The 21,220-nt window shown below is 35.6% G+C and overlaps 1 protein-coding gene across 5 annotated transcripts in view; it reads left to right on the top strand.

Annotated features, from left to right (window-relative positions):
- SUGCT (succinyl-CoA:glutarate-CoA transferase) overlaps positions 1–21,220 on the top strand; it is a 338,149-nt gene that overhangs the window by 33,033 nt on the left and 283,896 nt on the right. For all 5 annotated transcript variants that reach the window (XM_076332286.1, XM_076332284.1, XM_076332285.1 and 2 more), the window contains exons 7-8: positions 5,240–5,331; positions 12,679–12,822. In XM_076332286.1, the coding sequence (XP_076188401.1) occupies positions 5,240–5,331; positions 12,679–12,822 (236 nt within the window). The remainder of the gene's footprint in view (positions 1–5,239; positions 5,332–12,678; positions 12,823–21,220) is intronic.

Here is a 21,220-nt window from a genome sequence, read left to right as displayed (position 1 = left end):
TTAAAGTGGATAAACTAGCAGTAGTTTGTTATGACATGTTATTTGTTTCCAAACTTTTGTCCCATATGATGCCTGCAAATATTTTCATTTTTCCTGTGGTATGTTCCAAAGCTTGAGTGCCATCACATGGCACTTGTACAGTAAGCACAGAAATGATTAGCTTCATTGTGTCAGAGGTGACTTCTGTGTTTCGGACTAATTGGCCCCCTTTCATCAGAGCAGGAATATCACACCAACCCAAGAGAAGTAGCTGAGATTTATTTCCCATTGAAGAGTGTCTTTATTTTACTAGGTGTCTCTGATCCAACTAGAAAAATCTGGGGGAAAGAAATACTTTCAGTCCTTCCCTTTGTCAGGAATTGTGATGTATTAATAACGATGTAATTTAATTGGATAATAGCAGCAGTCTCACTCTTAGTTTTAATTGGAATGGGTATATATTGCCAATACTTACGGGAAATTTATTTGTTTCAATTCATTTTACCAAATGAATCTTCAATCAGTTGTGATTAGTGTCTTGCATGAAGTTACGTATGTAATGCCCCCAGCTAGTGATGAGGATCTTAGTGCTACTATAATTTACTGTTTATCTTGACATGATTGATTATCTTCCAGTTTTGCTAGATAAATATTTTTTTAGGCATCTTGAGTCTTCTCTTGTTGCTTTGTATCAAAGATTTGGCTCTCAAACAACTTCAGAGGTTTTTTTAGAACAGCTGTGAGCTGCATTATCCCATATTAGCTGCCTTATTTTATGAAACTTTAGTTGTCATATTCCCCCAAATATGAAAAAAATAGATACAGGGACAGAGATATATCCTGTTTTATGTCACATTAAGCATGTCTCATTTTGAATATTCATACACTGTATGGCATGCTGCAGACTACCAAAGAGAGATGGTGAAGGTCTTAAGTATATTTCAAAATTTTCAGCTGCGAATTTATCTTTAACCACTTAGAAAGTTCCGAAAAACAGAGGATGCTAAATATAGCCAGTAAGGTCGCTTTCTCCATTCTTGTCTGAGATAAGGATACAGGATTGCTGGTGGAAATTGTGAGGGGTACAGGATTGCTGGTGGAAAGCTGTGGCATTCACTTTGTAAATGCCTACCGTAGAGGCCCGTGTTTCCCTTAAGCTGATACAACGTAGCCAGTGGAACTTGTTGTTTTGTACTTGTCTCACACCCAGTTAATTTTTCTTGCTCATAAAAAGGTAAAGACAATAAAGATACACTTTCTTATGTAGAAGATAGACTTGGCTCCGGGGTCAGGACAGGAACAGGAAGATTTAGGTGTAAGTGACTATACTGAATGAGCAAATAGTCCTTTAGGGGACAGTTAAGAGTTTGTGTTTCTGGTAGTTTCAAATGCTTGCTATGCAGGTCAAATAATGCTTTGGCAATGACAATTTTTAGGATGCACTTGGAGATCTGACTGGGGGTTATTGTGTCATGTAACTAGTTTGATTGTGAAACTGATGTACATTTTGCAGTAGAGCAAAACAGCTCATACCACAACAATTTTGAGATCTAGGTACGTGAGGATGTGGCAGGTATCAGAATAAGTTCCTAGTGCAAGGTGTAGGATAGGGATTTTGGGAGTCGAATAGGGATTTAGGCAGAGTGCAACTTTCTTTTGTTCTTTCCCTATTCCGTTTTACACAAGTTTAAAGCTTTACATGAGATTAGGCATCTATGCAGCTCCCTCTCCAGCTGAAATGATGTAGAAAACTCTCAGTTTTATTAAATTAAGTTTTAAATTCTTTTGTCTCCTCTGAAATATATTCCCAAAAATAAAAATATGTTCACTGGACTTAAGGGACTAAAATAAATTCTCTACTGGTAGAAAGAGACTATTTAAATATTGACTGTAGCCTAAGGAGGTAAACGCCACTAGAGGGCAGTTCAGAGCAAGAGTGTAATCAGTTGCCTTGTTTCATCTTCAGAGACCATCGCTGTAAAGTCTATTCTTTCTGTATTCAACAGGGATTATCTTTTTAGCCTAAAGTATTTTCCGTTGTATCTAAACTTGATAAGCCATTAACTACGTTATACTAAACAGGAACCTATATTTAGGGTTAAGCGTGTGTAATTGCAAATCTGCTCTTTTGCATGTGAGAGAACGCAGGGTATTTGGACAAACATAAACTTTGGGTGGCATTTTTATATCTTTAAGAAGTTGTTTTATATATTTTTATATATATACACCACATATATGTGTGTATATATGTGTATGTGTGTATTACAGTTATGGTGAGATCTGTGCACCAGGCTGAAAATTTTCTGAATGTAATTTTGTGCTCTCCTTCAAACTTTTTGTATTTGCGTTCATAGTTATTTCTAAAACATCTGTACTGGGTGGCTCCATTGACCTGTGTAGTTTACTAGGATAATAATGTTCAGCCTTTGATTTTTGTCTGGACAACAAAATCTTTCATTTTTAGAAATAGCTATTTGTCACTTAACTCTTATAGTTAGATGGCTACCTCTTCTTCCAGGCATTTTGTATGTCCATAGTTCCTGGGGCAAGCCATTTCCAATGACAAAAGGTTTTGTCCGACACTAGCTTTGTCAATTCAGAATTCAGCTCAAAAGCAGAATTATCTATTTTTTTTGTTTTTAATCTATTGTGACCTGTCTAATTAAAGAGTCCTTGGAACCTCTAATTTTAACCAGAAAGCCATTAAATAATAACTTTTTTTTTGAAACCAGGCTGTTATAATCTGTGAAAAGGACCTAAAAAATTGTATTTCTAAAATACCACTCAAAAAATGCATGTCTTCTTGCCTGTCACCTTTCCTGAATATAGTGTTTGAGGGATGGGTGTTTGTCCTTACCAGAAGAGCATTGCAAAGCATTTTATAGTTGTTCTGTCTACATACTAAATGCTTAATTTTCAGATGTTTTCTGTTTATGAAAACATTTGTGTGAGCAGACGTGTTGAGATGTCTTTTCTTTGTTAATAATTGAGGCCAGTACATAATTTCTCACTTACTTCAATATGCTTTTCACTATTCAATTAAAGTTGTTTTGAGTATTTTTTTTATTGAGCAAGATTTTGTTTTTGAAGTGGCCCCACACATTTAAATGGTTTTAATGCTACAGTTCATTCCAATGAGATAATCGTATATGCCTAGTTAGAGCCCGTCAGAGCATTTTTGGGTGGATCCACCATATTTTATTTGCTAGTCCTGTTATGTTTGAAAATGAAAACACTGTTATTTTCTGTAAACTTAAGTGTGTAAATATGAAAGGAAGTGTCACCAGTTGCTCTTTAGGGTCTCACAGTCAGCTGTTGTCAGAGACATGATTTCCAATAAAACTGGGTAAAGTGGTAGGTTTTTTTCCTTCTCTTGTGAGTACTGAAGTCAATAAGATACAGATTTGACCATAAGAAAAGTGCTGAATCCTTTCTTCCAAAATGTTTGTTTTGAGGCTACATTGACAAAGTCAATGTTCTGGCTGTAGTATCTTGATATTCCCTGTGACACTGAGTGTAGCAGTTGAGTTCCTCCTCAGCTTTGACAATGTGGATCTGATGTCTCCAGAAAAATTATCAGGTAGTTAAGATAGTTTGTGGTATAATGGGAAAATCAGTATGGCTAGTGGATATTGTTTTGCTTGGTGTGATTTACTAAATATTAATTGGAGTAACAAAGTGCTTTAACTCCAGTTTGAAGTGACCATTATTCTCTTGCACTGTACATTAGGAGTCGCTAATGAATTTTGTACATAACAGCATTGGTCCAAGCGGAGGAACTGAGGAAGATTACCCCAATGAGTAATGATTTTTAATTGTGTGCTGTAATCAACAAAGCCAATGTTTAGACTGTCACGTCTACCAAACAGACTGTCTGTAAATAGAGAAGATTATTCCGGGAGAATAATTAAAAGGAATTTAGGAGATTTAGGAAGTTTTATCTTGCAGTATATGTTGATATATTTTTATTTTAATACTGTCCTCACGGCTAAGAGTAATACAGAAACATTGCCTTAAAAGTGCCAGCCAAACTAGGAATCTTGTCTGTGACAAATCTCCTGACTGTTTGCTCCTGTAATGAGGGGATTTCTCCTAGACATATCTGAAAAGGGAAAAGAAAGCATAAGAACAGCTTTTGAATTTGCTGCCTCTTTGAGGAGGGGAAAGACTCTTAGAATCTGATTCTTAAGGGCTCTGACAGTTTCTGTTAGTTCTAATAATAGCAATCAAACATGTTGCTCCCTCCCTGTTTACTTCTTCCCTCTGTGGTGGTGGTCATTGGTTCCGTAAAAGAAAACTGTACTTGGCTTTTTGACCACTTAAGGTCATTACTTTGTACAGGCCCAGTATGTTAACTGCCTCCAATTTCAGCCCTAAATTATTAGGTTGTACTGTGATTGACAGGCAGTAATCCCTGGCAGGGGAATAGGGTTGATATCTGGATTTGTAACCTCTTCAGTTGATCCTGTGAGACCTCTTCAACTTGGAAGATTTTGTGGTTGTTGTTGGAAGAACATGATAAGTTAAAGCAGAGAAAAGCAAGAAAGCATCCTTCTGGCTACAGCTGTTAATTCTAAGTTAATTCTATAGCTGAACAAAACTGTATTTATGTAGTTCCATAAAAATTTTTTGTATTTTGCATTTCATTGTTGCTAACTCTTGGCAAACAGACTGTGTGTACTTGCTAAAGGGCCAGCCTTGCCCTCTGTGTAAACAATGTTTTATTTTTAAGGTAGCTCTGTTTAGATGTGGAATAAAGTACGAGAAGTAAGGGGGGAACAATTCATGTGTCTAAACCATAGTGTCATGGTTTTAGTATCATTTGTGGTATTCAAGATATCTTTATGGCAGAGTGGAGATATAACACAGGCAACATGGGCCCTGTTTGGACAGCAGTTGGAGGCCTGTAGAGATACCATAGAGCCTCTGAAATGACATCTGAATCCCACCTCAGCTCACCCAGCAAATTAAAAAAGGAATTCTATCCAAAGTGAATGAAACATAGCAGGGCCAGGAATCTGTCTAGAATTAAGATCAAACACATCATCAACCCGCACAGGATAAATCCAACCGTTTACTCTTAAAAATGTGCAGGAATAAATAGAATACAATAGCATTCATTGGTTGTACAATCTGGACAACTTGTGAATAAAAGCTGATGAGAAATACTAGTTGGTTCCTTTTTGTACTAAAATAGTAATATGTGTTTATGTTGTACTTGTCCTTGATTGAATTACTAATTGTTCTCTTTCTGGTTTAGGTTATGGTCAGACTGGTCCAGTGGTTCAGAGGGGTGGATATGACTCCATTGCAGCTGCTGTTTCTGGTCTCATGCATATCACAGGGCATGAGGTATGGTGCTCAACTTAAATATTTAATGGAATCTTTGTGCCATATACTAAAACTTGATGCTGCATGGAGCAAGTTAGCCTATGCACATCTGTTATGCATGCCCTCCTGGGTCCAACAAGAGGTCTTATTTCTGGGAATCTAAGAAAATGATAGTGCTTATGTCCTTCAGGTATCTCACTCCAGGCTCACAAAGCCAATGCCTGAGAAACAGAAAATAGATCTCCAGTGAATAAATTGGCAATTTATGCTAATCTGTTAATGGCCACTTGTAGTCACTTCAAGGGCTGTAATAGACACATTGTTGACACCTGGATGATGGAACCATACATATGTGTGGGAAGTCTCACCCATGCTTTGATATTGGTATTCCCTTTTTAAAAGAGGGAATTGTGAAGCCATCCAGATAACTCTGACAAACTGTCTTTTCAATCATCCTGCCTGAAAATAAGCAGAGAGGTGCCATTAGTGGTTCTGGAAAAGCTTTATGTGCTGCTATTCCCACTGATATCCAAGATCTTTGGTAGTTGCAGTAGTGCAGGAAGCATTACAGAAGTAGTTTAGTATCTGGATTCCAGGGATACATAGAATGTGTTTCTTCACCTCAGAAAAATGCTGGCCAAATAGGCATTTAATTAAGCTGTCTTGAATCACCTACAGATGCAGGGAATGTGGTCTCCAAATGTCACTTCTCAAGCGAGATAGTGTTACAAGTCTGTTCTATGCATCATAAACACTAGATGGTCTTCTGTGGCGGTGATCCTGATACTCTGGAAGCAGTAGTGCAAATCTTCAGAGTATGACACTTGCATGCCCTAGATGGGGATGTTCATGATGAGCAAGGAGTTCATCAAGTTTCTGTACTTAGTGTCAGATATTCGTGTTTGAGTAGGTTGCTGAAAGCTAATCATGCATGATCTGGACATAAGTTTACTGTAGGATTGATACTCTGCCAATAGACTTGTTTTCTGCCGAGAACAATGGCAAACATCAGAACTCTGTGCTTGTGGCAATTATTGTTACCAGAGTCCTTCTTTCTATTAAAAAAAAAAAAAAAAAGTCAAGCATTGTTTGACTGAGGAAACTGAAACACCTCGTGCCTAGTGTCCTAAGACTGTCTGCCCATTGCTGCCATGTTAATGATACATACTCATAGGATGTCCCATCTCGGAACACGAGAAGACATGAAGTTGAGTGCAGTCCTTACAGGTACTACTCTTCAAATGTATAATGCACATATACACTAAGAAATGACTGGTCACAGAAACTGTAGCGTAAGTAATTTTTACATTCTGACCCTGGTGTCTGTAGAGTGAAGGTTTGTACTTCCAGTACAATGCCAGAAACTTCGTGCACACCTCAAAATATACCAAACAAAATTGAATGGGAGTATAAACTGTTCGAAAGGGGCAAATATTGTTAGTACCACATGAATAAAGGAAAGTATGTTTGAAAAATTGAAAAAAAACAGGACTCTTGTAAAGCTTTTCATTGGTATGTGAATGACAGAAAATACAAGTGTTATACTGAATAATTGCATGTAAGTTGTATTATGAGAGTAATAGTCCTCAGTGGCCATTATGAAGATGGATTTTATTAAAAGATTGTGTTAAAATCTACACTAGAAATCCAGATGTTTGCATCACCTCACCAGGACTTGAGGCAATGTGATCGTAGGAATCATTTAATCATTGTTAGTAACAGTTCCATCTATTCACTGGGGGCTTTTAACAATTCATTCAAACTTAGTCATTCTCTTGCATGATTAAACTAAACATGCTAAAACTTGCTTCTTATTTTTCTTTATTTGAAGTTGGTCGTACGTTATTTCATCAGTTTCTCAAAACCATTTTCTGATGTATAGAGTGACAGTTTTGTTTCAAAGACTTAAATGGTCGATGACTCCAAAGAAGCAAATGTGCCTTTTGTTGTAGTGAAAATTTACTCAAGTGGCTTTAAAATCATATTGTATGCGTGTTTGAAAGTTACTTTAAAATAACAATGTATTATTAATAGTAAAATCTTCCATGTTCTACATTTATGTTCATGTGATTGGGTTATGTTTAAAATTCCACAAAACTAGCTCTGAAAAAAGTAGAAAACCTTGTTTCAGTCAGCATGTAGAAAAGTGGCCGCAGTAAAGAAGAAAAAAGACTCTTACTTTTTCATGCTGTTTTTCTTTATTAAACCTTGAATTATTGGTTGACCAGATAACATGGAATTCATATACCAAAAGTAACATGATCATTTGAAGCATACCCTAGTAAACTAGAGGATGATTTTTTTTTCTTAAGACTGGCATTTTCAATTTTATTTATGAACTGGGGAAAAAAAAAGTTATAACAGACGATGTTGGTTTTGTATTGCATTGCATCTGCATACAGAGAATCAGTATAATAACATCAGTATAACAGTGCTCTGTGGAAACTTCCCTTCAGCCACTGAATGTGCTTGCATGATGGTCTTAGAGGTATCAGCTGATGCAGTAGACAAATTATAATGAATTTGAGCAGCAGCAACAAAACATCTACATACATCACTGAGGTGCTTAAGTTTGAGGTATGTTAATACATATTTACAGCTTCTCACAAAGCATTATAATAATACAGTACTAAAATTATGTCCTGTATCTGACATTTTAAAAATGAGTAGAACTAATAACAATATATATTCCATTTTACCTCAGAGAAGTTTCACGTTGTGAATTTTAGTTTGTTCCAACCATCTGGCTACTGATTCAATGTCTCAGAAAGCAGTTTACTGTTGCAGATCACGTAACTTTACTGACTGGAGGCATGGCCTCAGTACCCAATGAAGTCTTAATATAAGCCCTGAAATCAATATATTACCAGCACAGGATTTTGAGAAAAAAAACCTTCATTAAGTCTGTCACATATGTAACATTCATTTTCTTCAATACTTTATATTTCATGTAACACTATAATTTTTGAGGCAGTAAAGAGATCACAGTGGAAGAGATGAAAGTTTCTGACTAAAATGTGTGTTTTTCATCCAAGTTATCTTTTCATCAAGGAGATAAAGTTAGTGTAATACAAATGTGGAATGCACCAAAGATACACAATAATACCACGTTTGGCACACAGTATAAACCTCTTGAAAGGGAGACAAGATCATATGCTTTATACATCTGATTTTTAAGATCTGAGAGAAGATTCCTGCATAAAGAAATTCTGAACAGCTTGCTTTTTTTTTTTTTGCTAGGAAATAGTTGCTACTGAAATGACTTAATACTGATTACTTTGAAATGCTTCTGAGCAAAGTTCTGAACCTTGAAATCAAGTTATAACTTCTGCAATATTGCAAAGTTACAGGCACAAACAACTGCATTTGTGCTAATGTTGTTTTTGCTGATTGTACAAACCAAACACATTCAGTGTACAGTAGAGCGCTCTCTTTAAACCATGTTTTTATGTGCAGAAACCTGCATGGAATTCAAGCTCTTACACATGTACTTGATTACCTCTGTATTAGAAATGTATGACACCTGTGAAATTTGAAATTCTAGTGTGTTTATGAAAATTTACAAGCAAGAGTGGGGAATCTGTTTTGTGTAAATCTGTACCACAAACCCATTTTGAATGAAAGTAGTTGCTTCAGGCCACATTCAGTTTTTCTTTACATAAATTAAAATATGCTAAAAGGACAAAGTTTACACTGATGACACTTTTATTGTCCTGAATGACATAATTTATAGTTATTTCCTGGTTAAACACCACATTCAAGTTTCATGTTTGATGAACAGAAAGCTTTTACTTAATATATTCAGATACATCAGTACCAGATGAATATCCCTTTGATGAAAATTTCTATGACTCATTAAGGCAATAACTTGAAATTAATTAAATAAAACCCAATTTGGATACAAATCCCCTTCCATCTCCAAGTGGATTATTACACGCAATTTTCGATATTCAGGGTATCTTTATGGTGGTACATTCTTTCTTGCTGAAGAAACATTTTTGTTTTACTGAACACGAGACAGCAAGACATGATTGGGATCTACAATACCAGAGGGGGCATTCTTCAGCTTAAAACCAAACGAACTGCAACAAAAGAGTGCACGTGGTATATAGCTCAGAGCTGTTGAAAAATATAGCCATTGCTGGTTCATATTAGCTTCAGCAGCTATTTCCCATCTGTAAAGACTACTGGACTTAGAATACTTTTATCAAGCATGTAATTTCAGAACAATCTCCATTTTTAATGGATCATTTTTATATTATTGATGTAAACTTGGGAAGGGAAATTATGTCAAAGGGCAAAAAAAAGACTCAGGAAAGGAAGCTTCCAAAACATGTTGTGGCTATCTCTGCACCAGAATGTGTTGACAAATTGTAAGGAATTCAGCAAACAGCAAAAATTAGGAATAAAAGTGTAAACTGGTGGTAAGATTGAGCAATAGCAAAGCGCAGTGATGGAAGAAAAGGTCTGCTCTACTGGAGTGAATCTTCGTCTTTTCAAATGAGCAAAGGGCATGTCCAAGTGCTGCCTCTAAGTAGGGTTCAACCCAGCCCTTGAGCCCACATGGCTTTGTTTGCTTAAAGCACTTTCTCCCTGACTAGGGCTACATTTTGTCCTTCTACCAGAACAGTAATATCACTTTTGGCTGGCAGGGGGTGGTGGTGGTGTTTGTTACTTTTAAAATAATTTGCTTGAATAAAAGCTACTGTATAGATCTTTACTTTGCTCAGGGAACTAGTATAACGTTAACTACGCAGAACTACTGCTGTGCTGAAGCTCTGTCTAAAGGAAGGTATTTCTCTGTGTGTGTAGCTTTGTCCTTCATATAAGGCAGCTTCATATCCCTTGTTCTGCAGGACAGAGCTGAAAACCTGAATGAATCCATTTCACAGTACTTACAGCTATGCATCCTGTCACATAAAAGCTGGTTTATGGCACAGGTGGACATTAGAAGCTGATGAAAGGGTGAAAAATGGCAGCTACTCATGGATCTTGGCAGAAAGACCAAGGAAGAGTAGAAATTTTGTGGACTGCTGCAGAATTATGGGTTGTGGAGTGTTAGGATAGTTTGTAGGAGTGTTCTGTACAGGGAAATTGTCAAAGTATTTTTAGAAATAAAGGTGAACTTTTTACTGAGGCAAAGGAAGTGTTTGCTTTAAAACATTAGGTAGTTTAGTACTTGATGAGGAAAGTGCTGGAATTAAGGCTTGAGAAGACAGATTCATATGTACCAATCTATTAAAATAGTCCTGATTTTTATATCTTCAAAGTGTAGTTTTCTCCGTCGGGGTAAAATTAATGACACTTTGAAAACAGTGGGAAGTGTTTTCAAACTAAGAATGTTGCTGCACATCTGTTTGCAAAATCTCAAGTCTTTTTAATTTCTTCTCATCCCAGCGTCTTGGCTGTAATGAAGAAAGAACAATTTAACAAACTGCGAACTTGCAGCAGCTAATATGGGGGAAATGTTTTGGTTTTTTTTTTCATTTGTATTTCTCAGTGATAGCTCTGAGGAGCAAAAGCCTTCTCATGTGCTAATTAGTTTTCTCAGTAGGCCTACGTGTATAAAAATAACTTCCTTTCCTGTTTTCCCCCAGAGCTGGATACAAGGAGAGAGTTGTAAATGGATGGAACCTTTGAGTTGTCCTTTCTATTGGGAAGTTGAAGTAGCTTAGTGTAGAATGTGGAGAAGGAAGAAATAACAGATTCTTCAAAAAAGAAGTACTTCCTAAAGCAGTGTTCCTTTTAAGGATGTGTAGTTTATACATCATCCTTAATATCTAGGCTATAGATAGTCACAGACTAATCCTTACAGCAGTTTGAATGACAGTAACTGAGGGTTTTTTTTAATTTTGTTGTATTTGATACAGATTTTATAATTTTATTTAATCACTCTTATGATATAAATAAAATAGCAGCCTTTTCTATCTTACATAGAAAAAGTTGTACTGCAGTCTTTTATCCCAGAATTGACCTATTAATGCAATTCATAATGCAATATATTATTTTTCTTAAAATGATTTTTAACTTATATATGACTTGATATCAGACTTATGTAAATCCTGTTGGAGTGCAAAAGAAAAAAGCATAGTGAAGATAAGTTTTAAATTTTTTACGTGAAGTCAAGACACTTTTTAAAATAATTATCAGTAAACATAACTCTCTTGCAATCTTAAAGTATGACTACACTTAGCAGTTTAGACATGACTAATTAAAGTAATTCTGTAAATTCAATTTCATTGAATTTATGCTAGATTAGTTTAAAGGCGTTTATGGGAACTTTGACAAACAGTTATTATTTATCAATTATACTGATTTTAAGTTGGATTATTATAGGCTTACTTAGGTGCTGAAAGTCTGGAACAGTCCCTGAAACATTAGCTTTGCGCTGCTATTTGTGGACTGTACTTCAGGGCAAGCAGTTGCTGTCAGAATCTGAGCATCTGACCTCAAACTTTTCAGAGTAGGAAATGGGAGAACGTCTCAGAAGCACTTTTAAGCTCCTATGGTAGAAGCCTACCTTGACTGAAATTAGAAGTTCATTTTGCCATTGATTGCAGAGGGGCCATATTTCGTGCTCATGATTAGGGAAGTTCTGAAACACATGATGTAAAATGAAGATTCTTCCCTTGATGCCAGAAAAAGGGATGACATACTGAAAAAGGATATTTGAACCAACAACTTTCCAGTGATTATTGGTCAGAACGTCAAGAATTCGCATGTATTTACATGTGTAATGTGTACATGTGTAAACAAAACAAAGTTGATTTTGTTTTCCCACTAGAAGCCTGGAGTGTGTATACTGGAAAATACAAAACTGAGATTTGGCTGGGGGAGGGCCAAAAGAGGGGAGAGAGAGAGAGAATGAGAACAGCAAAGCAATATGGTTCTGCCTTTGAAAGAGACATGCACCCGGGTTAGCATACTGTGGAAAACCTTTAGACCTTTGGCTTCTAGGCATAATGAAATTCAGTTTTCACTGGATTCTCTTGTCTCTAACAGTATCTCTTTTCTTTTTGCATTGGTGAGTTGAAGCATTATGTTATTAGGGCAAAAAGTAGCAAAATAAATCATTCGCAATTTGCAGTCTGCAGCATCGCAAAGTTACAGTATTGTGTAGATACTGCAAGAATATCTGGTTTTCAGTGGTAGTTTTTATACTTCAGTTCACTCAAAGATACTCTTATTTCTTGCAGTTTGCAATGCAGAAACATGTAAACACTTTTTCAGATGTCTTGTGCAGAATGTGCTATAACAACAAGTAATGTTTTGCCTCTGCTTGTTTTCTTCTTTTTTGTGTGTGTGTGTGTGGGTTTTTTTGTTTATTTTTTTTGTCTTGTTTTGGGGTGTTTTCTTCTTTCTTTTTAGGATGGTGAGCCAGTTAGACCAGGAGTAGCCATGACAGATCTTGCTACTGGGTTGTATACATATGGAGCAATTATGGCTGGTTTACTTCAGAGGTATAAGACGGGGAAAGGACTGCACATTGACTGCAATCTCTTGTCATCTCAGGTAGGAGTTTTAAAAAAATTGTTTTTAGTTGTGTATGTGTTTGAACCTAAGAATACCATTTTGACATAAATTAATGCAAATTAGTACAACTAATGACAAAAATAATAATGACAATAGGCATTAGTGATAGTTTCCTTATTCTGCCACTCTGGTAGTGACCATTTTGTATGACATGGTTATAGTGACTACTGCATTATGTTTTGGTTTTCACTTTTTACAAAAGACCTCCATGTTCTTTGAAAACATGGGTTAATCAAGGTTTATAATATCCCTGAAATTGTAAGTAACAGTTGTAGTAGATAGACAAGCATAAACAGTGAAACCACTGTTGGAAGGGACGCCTTGACACTGGGTAATATTACTACCAGAGTGACTGAATGACTTGTGCAAAATCACCCAGAGTAATCAAGTATCACCCAAGTGTCAAAGTAACGTAATGCAGGAGGTCTGCCTTTTGGCTCTGGGAATTAAAGAATAAAGTAAGCTTGAAGATGCAGCATTTTCTCTAGGCGCATTAAAGAGAAATCTCATCAAAATTGTAAAGACAAAGATGTTTTGATCATGAAAGGTATACCATATACCACGAATAATGAGAACTTTAAATTGTCATTGAACATTTAAGCACCATTGGTACAATGATTTATAATTCACAAACAGAAAGTGGTGTTGGTATGAGCTGCATACGATGGGATGATACATTGTTTTGCTGATGTAGATACAGGCTGGTAGCAACTGGGTATATGGTGCATAGGAATTTTTGTGTGCATTTTAAAATGTACATCAAAATTGTATGAAGTACTAATCAAAGCTACTACAGTGCTCCATTATTTTTGTCTTTATTCAGTTGTATTTTTCTTCACGTTATATCTGTCAGTACATTTGAGAGATGATAGAGTGCCCATTGTGCAAAAAGTTGGCCCTGGTGTGAGCAGGAGGTCGAACAAGATGACCTCCGAAGGTTCCTTCCCACCTATATCATTGTATGATAATAATGATTGAGACTAATGATTGAGGTTGCTCTTGTTTTAATACCTACTGCTCTTGTTTAAATACCTACTGAAATCAGATCTGGAAAGGAGGGGAAGCCCTTGCTTGAATCAACAAAGAATTTTTCATTTGTTTCAGAAATGTTTGTAAGGACTGAACCCTTAATCATACTTATGTATATTTGTAAATGTTAGGTCTGTATTTGAAAAATGTAATAGGCAGTTCAGAAAAATATTTTAAATGTATGTTAAAATCTTATTAACTATTTTGTGTATATATGGAAGGTTTTTTTTTTTGTTTAAGGTATCATAGTGTTTTATATTATGGCAGCTTCTCCTTGATCTTTTTCATTTCTAATTTTACTAAAAGGACTTCTGGTAATTTCTATTAATTTCCAGAGTAATTCTGTTATGTTTTAATTCCTTGTTCCATTGTTTTTTGGCTTTTTTTAATGGAGCCTTTTTGATTATTACTTGATATTTTATCAAATGCTGAAAGTAAGAAGAGTTAAAATTAGGTGTTGCTGTAACTCTCTTCTTTTATTTCACCTTACTTTGTCACCTCATTTGTCTTTAGAATCTTTTTCCTTGGTTATGATAAGTTTGGCTATACACAAAAGTATTCTCATATTGCAGAATTTCCATCTGAAGTTCCACATCAGCATTCTTTAGCTGCTCACTGGCGTACACAAGAAAGGGAATGAAGACTTGGATAGGTGTTAGTGAACAAAGCATGATATGTGGTGTTTGACTTCTACGTGCTTAGCTGAAGAAGTACTAAATGGCGAAGGGACAGTTTAGTGTTTTTTTTTTTTTAAACATTAACTCATTCCATGCTTGTTATCAAATTATAGTTATCTAAAAGTTATTAAGAAGTAATTCCATACATGCACACTATTATTGCAAAATAAGTGTTTTTATTTACTTCCGTGTTGGGTAAACTAAACTGTAATAAGTTGGTATTTTGGAATAGAGTATGGGTGTAAGCTGTTATTCAGAAAACAGCTATTTTGTTTTAGGTAACCCTATTATTTCAGTCCAAATGAACTTCAGGGTGTTGGCCCAAGACTGTAATGAGAACATGTATTAAACTGGAAAAAAAATTTATGGATGAGGTGCTGGGGTACCAAAAATAAACCCTTGTGATCAGTCCCATTAAAAAACGTGTTAAAATGAAGAAAAACGTAACTGACAGCTGAGTCTCTCTGAGAACATCTAGTTTTCCTGGTTCGTTTTCTTTCTTTTTGCAAAACAGGTGGTTACTTGTGAGTCTTTAAGGGTGAGTGTACTAAGAAAGAGTAGCACAAATCTAAAAATTAATGTAAAAAAAAGAAATTGCTCTTGCAGTACTTCTGGTGGTAATGTTTTTTTTAAAGGAAAGTTAGACAATTACTGTGATATGATCAGGTTCTTGAAAGATCCATGCTTTCAAAGGGATTATGGTTTTACATACCAAGCTGAGATATCTAAAGCTAGCTCTTCCTCATGTGATGAATGTTTAAAAAGAAAGGCCTTTTGAAGTCTCTCACGGATGCTGCCAAAACAATAAGGAACCTAAAGTTGTAGACTTTTAGTTTGTTAGGTTCTTGTTGCAGTTGATTAATGGTGGGATCTAGAGGTCAAACAGATGCATCATGATAACTTTTCCTTCAGCATGAGTTTCACTGGGGTGTAGTAATTTTTAATGAAAAAAAAAAAGAATCTTTTTTTCTGTGTGTAAAACAAAAGCGCTACTGAACCATCCTCCTACTAATAGTGTTATGTCAGCAGGGACCTGTATGAAACTTTCGGCTTTTGTCAGTATTTCATGCACCGAGCTAATATAGCAGCATGCTTGCACCTTTTGTCCATCCCTTCATCTGAACTGAGAATTGTGAAGCTGCCCTATACATATGTCTTCATTGGGCAGTGTTGATGACTTTGACTGTCAGAAAGGAAAAAAAAAAAAAACCCAGGGGTTAAAGCACTTAAATAATTAGAAATCCCTGAAAACAGCTTGTTTTATGTTATAGCAAAAAACCTAGCATGTACATGTCCATCTATGTCTGTGCTACCACTTTTCTGCATGCCTTATAGACATGCAAGAGGATTTTTAAATTTTTTGTTGGGGGGGTAGGGCTGGAGGATGCTTTTGATACTAATTTCCTGCACAGATATGCTAATGACAAAGAGCACTGAACTGAATTCAACTGCCAATGAAAATGATCTGAAGCTTTTTAAAGAAATATCTCACTGACTGGCAAGTTTGTTTAGTATTTAACTGGTCTGTGTAGAACCAAATGATAAGTGAAATCCTGTTCTCTAAAGAAATGTTATTTTTAGAATATCTTAAAAAGACATCTGTCTTTCAAATTCTGTATATCAAACATTTTTGCCCTATAGCTATATAGCAGCTTATTACTACCAAAGAGGATTTTTCCCCACAACGAAATAGAATTCTAGGATTTTATTGAGAAGAGAGATTCGGTGACCACTAGGATGTGGTTTTGCAGTGAGCACTAACTTTCTATCTCTCTCATCTATAAACTTTTAACCCATGTCATACAATTCCTTTGAAATTTTTGACTTTTAGATGATTTACAGTTGTCAGCTCCAGACCTTTCAGCATCTAAATAGTGTCCTTTAGATGATGCTAGTAAATAAGAAGGAAGTGGGTTTTGGATTTGGTTCCAATTATGCAATTGTGCCTTTTCTTCTGTTGTGGCTTAAAAAAAATCTCTTGGAAGTTTTAATATCCTTCCTGTATTTAATTACAACCAGGCTCCAACAAATACTGTAATAAGTTGGTTTCTCTTGGATTGAAAATCTGCAAGAAGTATTTTACATTTAACATTTCTGCAATTTTGGAGTGTATTTTTTTCCCAGATTCCACAGACAGGATAATGTGGTTAATATTGTTTGTATTATATGATTGTTCATCAGACACTTCTCTGCTTCTGATGACTATGTTTTAGTCTGTATTTGCCATAGCAAACTCTTAATCTTCTCAAAATTTTGAAGTGACCCTAGAAAAACCTAGCAAATTGGTATAAATTATTTTCTATATTCCATCTTTGTGCTTTAGTTTGGCAGTTAGTTTACTGAGATAATGGTGAGGTTTAGAAACTATTAGTTTTTGTTTCTGCATCACTTTTTCCCAAGATGATTGTGTTTAAGGCTTTAATAGATTCAATAGATTTTAAGGTGCTTTTAGTGCTCTCGATTCAGGGCTTTCATGACATGTCTTTTACAAATTATTGAGTATAGGTGAAACTGTTAACAATTACATACTGCCTGTAAGATATATATGGCATCACAGGATCCCTGAGCCATAAGTTTTGTGAGAAATATCAGTCTTGGAACTCAAATACTGTTCAGGTGTCTTGACTGTATCTTGTTGCTTCTCTGCTTGCTAACTGAGAGTTGCGAGTTGGCTGAATACAGAAAGAAAATCTGCTTTTTTAGAGGTCATTGCTGCTGGTGATTTCGGAGGCCAGCTAGGAGGACTGTTATACAGTTGTCTTGTTTTGGGTATGGTTTGAATAAGCAGTTCTTTTTTACATGCTTATAAAGCATCATGTTTGCAAAACATTGTATTCTTAATCTCCATCATGATAAAAAATTTTGTATGCACTATATGGAGACATTGTCTTTTTCACTGCATAGCTCTGATATGGAAAGGTAATAAAATCTGAATTAATGTGAACATTTCTTTAAATATATACTGTGCATTAAACACTTTTCTTGGCTACTATTCTTGATAATTTCCATTGAGGACATCAGTATAACTAAGAACAGAACTTATCCCTCGGGGTTTGAAGTAGCCAGAATTTTATTGAATAGACCAGAAGACCATACTAACATGACAGTAACTCAATTTAATATTGGCCTCTGTGGAATGTGTGTTGTGATTTCTAATGATTAGTTATGCAAAAAGTCGTTGGTAGATGGTACTCCAACTGGATCTTGGGTTTATTTAGTGGCTTGCTTTACTCTGTAAACAGAGTACATACCCAGGTTGCAAGGGATTTTTTTCTCTAGCTGCTATCTGACTAAATTCTGTGCCTTTTTGTCTTTGCTACTATTGTTCTTGAATGAAACTAAGCCTGACTGTTGCAGCTTCATTTTCCTGTGTTGAGCTACCTCTGTCATGAATTAGAGAAAGTCTAGGAAGGAGATAGAAAAAATACGCCCCTTCAATACATAGAAAAAAATGAAATGGCTATCTGGAGTGGGTAGGGGATAGAGTTTGAAGACAAAGGAAGACATTTCTTTTAATGAGTTTATTATTTAGATGACCTTTGAATAAGGGTGTAATTCTGGAAATGGAATCAAGATGTTTGTTGTCGTTCATTACCAGCAGATCATATTTCAGGATCATGCTAAGTATTAGGAGAAGGAGGATAACCTGGGTAGTTCAAAAGAAGTGGGAATGATTTAAGCAACTGGTAGCAGAATAAGCACTTTTAGTGTACCCCAAAAGCTCACCCCTCCCTCTAAACTCATGGAAGCCTTCAGAAGTCATTCTGTAAATTGGTCAAATTTGGGTAGGGCCTTTCAACACCTTATGCGCTATTTATTTATGTAAACAGCAGGGAAAAGGGTTGTAACTTGATGGAAGAGGTTTCAATTTTATGTCATGGAAAATTTTAAGTTAGCAAAACAACTGATTTCTATGTGCTGTTGAACCTCTGGAAATCTAATAAACCTTAACAAGTATGTCATTTTTGGGTATGCTGATGGAACGCTAGCTAAGGTTTTAACAGTGCTTGGTTTGATCGTCTCAGATTGCTCTGATTGAAATTTCTCTGTAGATTATAACTTATAAAAAAGGTGAAGTAAAGGATGATGCTGAAACAAATTAGGTCTAATGACTTCTTTTTGGTCGGATGGAGTTCTGCTGCCATGACTCTGTGTTTCTTCATGTTTGTGTTATTCAGCACTGTATTGTTTCTGTCTCATCAATTAAATTGCAAATTCTTTAGAGTAGTGACATGTGATTAGGCCAGAGGTCATAATTCCTTAGTTATGTATTATATTATAGTGAAAGCTATAAAAAAAAAAAGTGTTGAGACTCTGGTTTATGTCTTCGAAAACAGGTATCCATTAAGCTCTATCTAAAAGTGAGAGTTCAGTTATTTGTAAAAATGCTTTGCCTTCTTTGGAATGAATATTTGTAGTACCAGATTCCTCTGATAAAAAATTACATGACATTATTTTCATTCAAGCTTACTCTGTAATGTAACATTTTAGTTTTTTGTGGAACTATTTAAATATTTTTGTAGATCGATTAAGGGAAAACTTCCTTCTCCAGAGAATAATTTACAAATTTGTTGTCACTATTCAAAATGCATTATCAGGCAGAAATGCCGTATTTTGACTCCAGACTCATTGATAATACTAACCAATTTATTTTTTCAAATCAAATAGAACTTTGGACTACGTTTCTCTGACTTGTATGCTGTTTAACAGCTCAGTAGACGAACCACATCTGCATTGCGGACAGCATTAAAGTGCTCAAAAAAGCATTGTGGATGACTGAATGGTGGGTGTTCATTAACGCTGCAGAGGCACAGAAATGCCATCTTGTGCATTGTAAAACATCCCATTTCAAACATTTCATTCAATTGCATGGGTTTGTTTCTTGTGTCATCCCTGTAGTGCATTAGCACATAAGCACTTAATGGGCAGTGTCCAGAGATTTTTCAGTGTTACAACTAATGCCAGCGTTCTGTTGAGATAAGACTGTTCTGACCAGAGGAGATTTGGCTGTGATAACAGGGGTGGAATATTTGCATGTTTCTCACCCAGCCAAATAGACATGGCTCGTTTCTGTACGTGCCTCCCCATGTATCAAACGAAAAATCTAAAAACCTACCTGCTTGAACTGCTGCAGCACAAGCTGTTGAAATTACTATTATTTTTGTGGAGGGATAATTCTCCACCGATAAGATGAAAATGACATTGTCAGGAGCAGACAAACATACTTAAGATATACTTTTTTCTGTGCAAGTATTAATGCTGATAAATGCGGAGACAAAAAGATGAGTGCTGCAAATGGCTAGGTGTATGCATATTTTCATTGTAAATGGCACTGTTTCTAATCATAAGATCAAAAGTGAAAAGTGCCTTAATACAGCTTCTTTTGGATGTTGGCAGCTTTCCATGGAAAAGCATCCTTATTACTGATTAAATAAAACAATAGAATCCTTCACAAAGTGTATGTAGCATCCAAATTGGAGCCTCTGGATACTACCCTATTACAAATAATAAGAAAAATTGCTATAGTTATTCTGATGCCTGTCCTCACAGGTAATTAATTTTTATATGAGCAAAATCTGTTTGTCTGGATTTTATTTGTATGTTTTGCTCTTTTCATTCTCAGCTGTCAAATATAGCTACCGTTTTTAAACTCAAATTGTTCTGTTTTGCAAGTATGCTTGTAGTTCTTTGCATGAATAGAAGCCACTCCTGTGCTATTTTCTAAACAATCAATGAAATCATTACATAGAATTAAAAAACAGATAAGTTGTAATTCATATTAAATGCATAGTGGAAAAGGCCATAATTAAGGAATAATATAAGAAAATGTGTTATAGTATTAAAAAACCTAAAATGTAGGAGAAGAAACTTTTGTAAGTTGAATTTTGCCTGGACTTAGCAAAGCTGTGTGAAAATACAGAGCATAATGCATTTAGTATTTCAGTGGATATATACTCTTTCTTCAGAGGAGATGGAGGCTTGAGGAAATGATTGTAGAAGTGTCATTTATAGTTAAGGTTGTATGATATGTCTGTTATCAGAGTCTGATTTTAGTTTTTATAACTTTGGCAAAGATTTAACTGTTTTGGCTGAATTTTCCATGTCATGGAAGTGCCAAAAAGTGATTTGTTTTCACAGTTACTATTAAAATGATTCATCTGTTTCCAGGAACAAGTTATGGGAAAAAACATTGATGGGCTTTTTTTTTTCCTCCCCCCCCGGTGCCTTCGTTCTTTGGAGTGGAAATTTGAAATCTGGCAGATGAATCACCCTTGTTTCAGGGAACTGTGTTTTGAAAGGAACTCAGGGTGACAGAAGGTGCAATGTGTACAACATATGATCTGCATAAAGGCTGGTAGGGACTCTCTGGGAGATTCGGTGGAGTGTTCAGGCTGTGTGTTCCTGAATAAGATAAAAGTAAACATTCAATAAGTACCTACTAATTAAATGAGTCAGAAGTTTGATAGAAAAATAGTATCAGACCATATGATTAAGGTTTGTATATAAGTGCACCAAGATCTTGCACAGTTTACAGACTAATTTTGGAGTTCTTGGGTTTTTTAACCTTAATATTCTTTTTAATAGTTTTTTTTTTGAAGTGATGCATTCCTTAGAGCTGTTCCTGTGTTGTTATGAAGCTGAAACAGGAATTTTTCAGTGGTTGAAGTAGT

Source organism: Aptenodytes patagonicus, chromosome 2 (genome assembly GCF_965638725.1).
Source record: "Aptenodytes patagonicus chromosome 2, bAptPat1.pri.cur, whole genome shotgun sequence".
Lineage (NCBI taxonomy): Eukaryota > Metazoa > Chordata > Aves > Sphenisciformes > Spheniscidae > Aptenodytes > Aptenodytes patagonicus.
This window is presented reverse-complemented; position numbering and strand designations above follow the sequence as displayed.